This window comes from Austrofundulus limnaeus, unplaced genomic scaffold (assembly GCF_001266775.1).
Source record: "Austrofundulus limnaeus strain Quisiro unplaced genomic scaffold, Austrofundulus_limnaeus-1.0 Scaffold139, whole genome shotgun sequence".
Taxonomy (NCBI): domain Eukaryota; kingdom Metazoa; phylum Chordata; class Actinopteri; order Cyprinodontiformes; family Rivulidae; genus Austrofundulus; species Austrofundulus limnaeus.
In genome coordinates this window covers 549,278-552,643 of record NW_013952541.1, presented here as the reverse complement: position 1 = coordinate 552,643, position 3,366 = coordinate 549,278, and the positions used below count along the sequence as shown (strand labels likewise).

General features: G+C 37.6%; 1 protein-coding gene across 1 annotated transcript in view; it reads right to left on the bottom strand.

Annotated features, from left to right (window-relative positions):
• The window catches only part of LOC106522901 (contactin-associated protein-like 4), a gene marked incomplete at its 5' end in the record, with an annotated part of 112,209 nt that overhangs the window by 16,061 nt on the left and 92,782 nt on the right, over positions 1–3,366 (bottom strand). Inside the window, 2 exon segments of the mRNA XM_014016138.1 lie at positions 1,778–1,911; positions 2,751–2,969. Of these exon segments, the coding sequence (XP_013871592.1) occupies positions 1,778–1,911; positions 2,751–2,969 (353 nt within the window).

The following is a 3,366-nucleotide window of genomic DNA, read 5'->3' as shown; positions in this document are numbered from 1 at the left end:
AACCCAGGTTAAGAACCACTGAACTAATTGTTTTCAAGGGTTGGATCTGAAACTGAAAGCAACTCGAGTGSAAAAACTTCCATTTTGTTTTTCGACAAAATCAAAAATACATAATGGTTTATAAACTTAACACGAAAAATGATTGTTTTTGTTGTTTCAGCGCTTCTCACAAAAAGCTTAAATAGAGGAGGACGTCCCAGGCTGTTGGGGCTGCGTATGGTTCTTCCGCATGATACTGAGGCCCCTATTTGTTAAACTAATAAAGTTTCTTCAGACTTCAATCATCCAATTGTCACCATTTAAGGTCAAATAAGAAGAATTTCCAACAATATAAAATTAAATTCCAAGAAGCATTTTTGCAACTAAAATCTTATCAACTTTAATCAGTATTTTGATAAACTAAAAGTAGACTTGAAGTTTATTAYGAGTAAACTAACAGTACACATACAAGATGACTTTAAGGATACTTCAGTTTACTTTTAGAAACATAAAGTGAACTAATTTAATCCCTTGAAGTATACTTGTTAGCAGAGGTTTATAGTAACTCAGTATATTTACTTCATTACAGTACTTAAGTAGTGTTTTTGAGGATTTGTTATTTTACCAACTATTTTTTAAACAGCTACTTTTACTTCATTACATTTAAAGCTAAAAATATACACTTTTACTTCTTTACTTTAAAATTTAACACCTAGTTATTCGTTACAAAATTAAATATTTTTGAACTCATCATAAAAGATGTTTCTGCTCTAAAAAATTAAGTGTTGAATTTACTCAACAAAGTCATGTCAACTGGCTCCACTGAGCCTAGTTGAGTAAACTGAGCAAAGAAAATACATATATCGCTCAATTTACTCAACCTGGCTTAGTGGAACCAGTTTGGTTCAGTAAATTCAACAGTTAATTTCTTAGAGAGTGTGTAGAAGTACGTTTACTTTCCCAAAAACAGTTTTGTGACTTTWACTTGAGTAGTTTTCTCATCAGTGAAATGTATTTTACTAAAGTCCTTTTCTGTTCATTCAAATTCAAATTCAAAAAATATTTTATTGATCCCAGAGGGAAATTTGGTAATGTAATTTTACTTTTACTTTACTGTATTATTTTTTTCAGGTACTTTATAATCTGCTTGTTAGTAAAATGCTTTTGTATTTATAATTAGGGCTGTGTATTGGCAAGAATTTGGCGATACGATACATATCATAACTGAGGGGTCACGATACGATATATCCCGATATATTGCGATTTTTTTGTCCAAAAATTCTATTAAATAAAAACCTCTTACTGAAAAAAAAAAAGGCTAATGTTTACTTACAATGCTAATGCTACCCTTACTCTCTGGCGCTCAAGAGGTAGAGGAGCCAAATGGCTGGCTCACTGCTGCCAACTAATGGCCAGAGGCTGAACTACAACATAAAAATGAATGGTTGGCAAGAAGTTTGACATTTTAAACCTTAATAAAAAATCGATACAGGGCTTTAAAATATCGATACAGTATCGGGAAATGAAATATCGCGATATTTCAGTGTATCGATATTTTCTTACACCCCTATTTATAATAAAAGAACACTTGAGGTTTAGTTTATTTAATGACGTGCTTGAGTTACTTCTTCTTGGTAAGACAAACCCTAGCAAGCTTTGCCGAGTCGAAGGAAAATTTAAAAACTGTCAGTATATTTGATAAAAATACTGTGAAATAAACTTTTGTTCACACCACCCAGCACCAGTTAAATGTGTCACATTTACATGATGTCCTTTTAAATAATTAAACTGAACTCACCTGCAGGGACACGAAGTCCGCCGTCCTCCTGACGCTAACCGTGTGCAGCTGTCCRTTGGCCACGCCCCTCACGCCGCTCCTCAACACCTCAGCCTGTCTGCTGCCRTCCAGCTTGTACCTCAGCTCCAACTCGTCTTCACGCGCAGTAGAAAACAGACAAGACTTCAAAAATAACCCATTTCTGTTGGATTTGAGGATCTCGCTGTGGTTTTTGTAATCTTTGCCAACAGGGTGAGATTACATTTTTAATCTGTCAAACACACGGTTATGTTTCTGTGCTCTATTAATTAAGATTCCTCCATTAGGAGGATCAGAGCTAATTCCTCTGCAGTCGAGCTAATTGAGTTCAGACTTAACAAAAGCTCCAAATAAGGGAAATTATTMGATGTTTTTAAAGCTGAAATAAAAATAAATCTTACTGTTTTTAAGATGATTTATTTAAAGGYTTCCATCTACCTGCTGTTAGTTATTACTGTAAAAATAAGGAGGCGTTCAGTGAAATCTGTTGTGTTTGGGTTCAGGAGGAGGTTTATCTGCAGTCGGGGCTAAAACACTCAGAGCAAACAATTTTAAGCTCTCGGGGATCTAATTGGGTGTTTCATTTGAAGAAGTCAGCACAAAAAAAGCTCAACGTCCTGCTTTTTATCAGCTTCCTCTGAGCCATTAACTGCAGGGGGGAATCCATTTACGGCTAATCGAGCTGCAAAGTGTCATTTTTATTAGACTCCAGGTCTGGATGCAGAAAATCTGAATTCAAGGTGCGACTTTGAGAAGCAGAAATGACATCATATCTGAGYGAAAACAAGTTTTCAGCCGTCTCAGTGGGCAGACCCGACCTGTCGGCAGCATGTGCCTCGGTGATAAGACCAGAAAACACTTAGAAGAACTGAAACCAAACAGCTGCTCGACAGACGGGAAGATGAAAACTTYGATGAGTCATTTCAGAGGCAAAAACCTCCGAGGTCTTCCTCACCGTGCCTGTTGATGAGCAGGACCAGGGACTCTCTGTAGTGGGAGCTGACGAGTAGCAGCAGAGCTGGACTCTGAGCCGTYCTGAAGCTCAGAGAAACGTTTTCTCCTCTTATTGGGTCCGAGAAGACGGAGGGCAGGTCRCTGCTGTTCCTGCTCCACTCAGAGGGCTCCTGGAAGACGTATCTGATGGACGTTCCTGGCTTGAAGCTGGCTGACACCTCTGGAGACGAACACAGCAGGTTTTAAGATGGGCTAAAAGTTTTAGCTAAAAACTAGAATGGAGCAGTCTTAACTTTTAGGGGGAGTCAGAGTGATTCTTAGACTTAAGAATTTTGATAACTGGCACTTACAGTTAAGTCTGAGAGTAGGAGCAAATCTAAGAAATTTTCTGCACTTAAGTCTGAAAATTCACTCTAAGACAGAGGTGCCCAAACATTTCCCCCGAGAGGGCCAAAATGAAAATCTATCCATGGCTGCGGGCCAAATGCAGTAAGATAATACATGAAATACAAATACTTTTTAAAGTAAAGTCCTTTGTTTTTAACAATTAAGCTGTGCAATGGCCCTCTTTTGTTTTAGTCTGTGCACTTGGAGAAAGTCTGCCATACGCTCAAGTA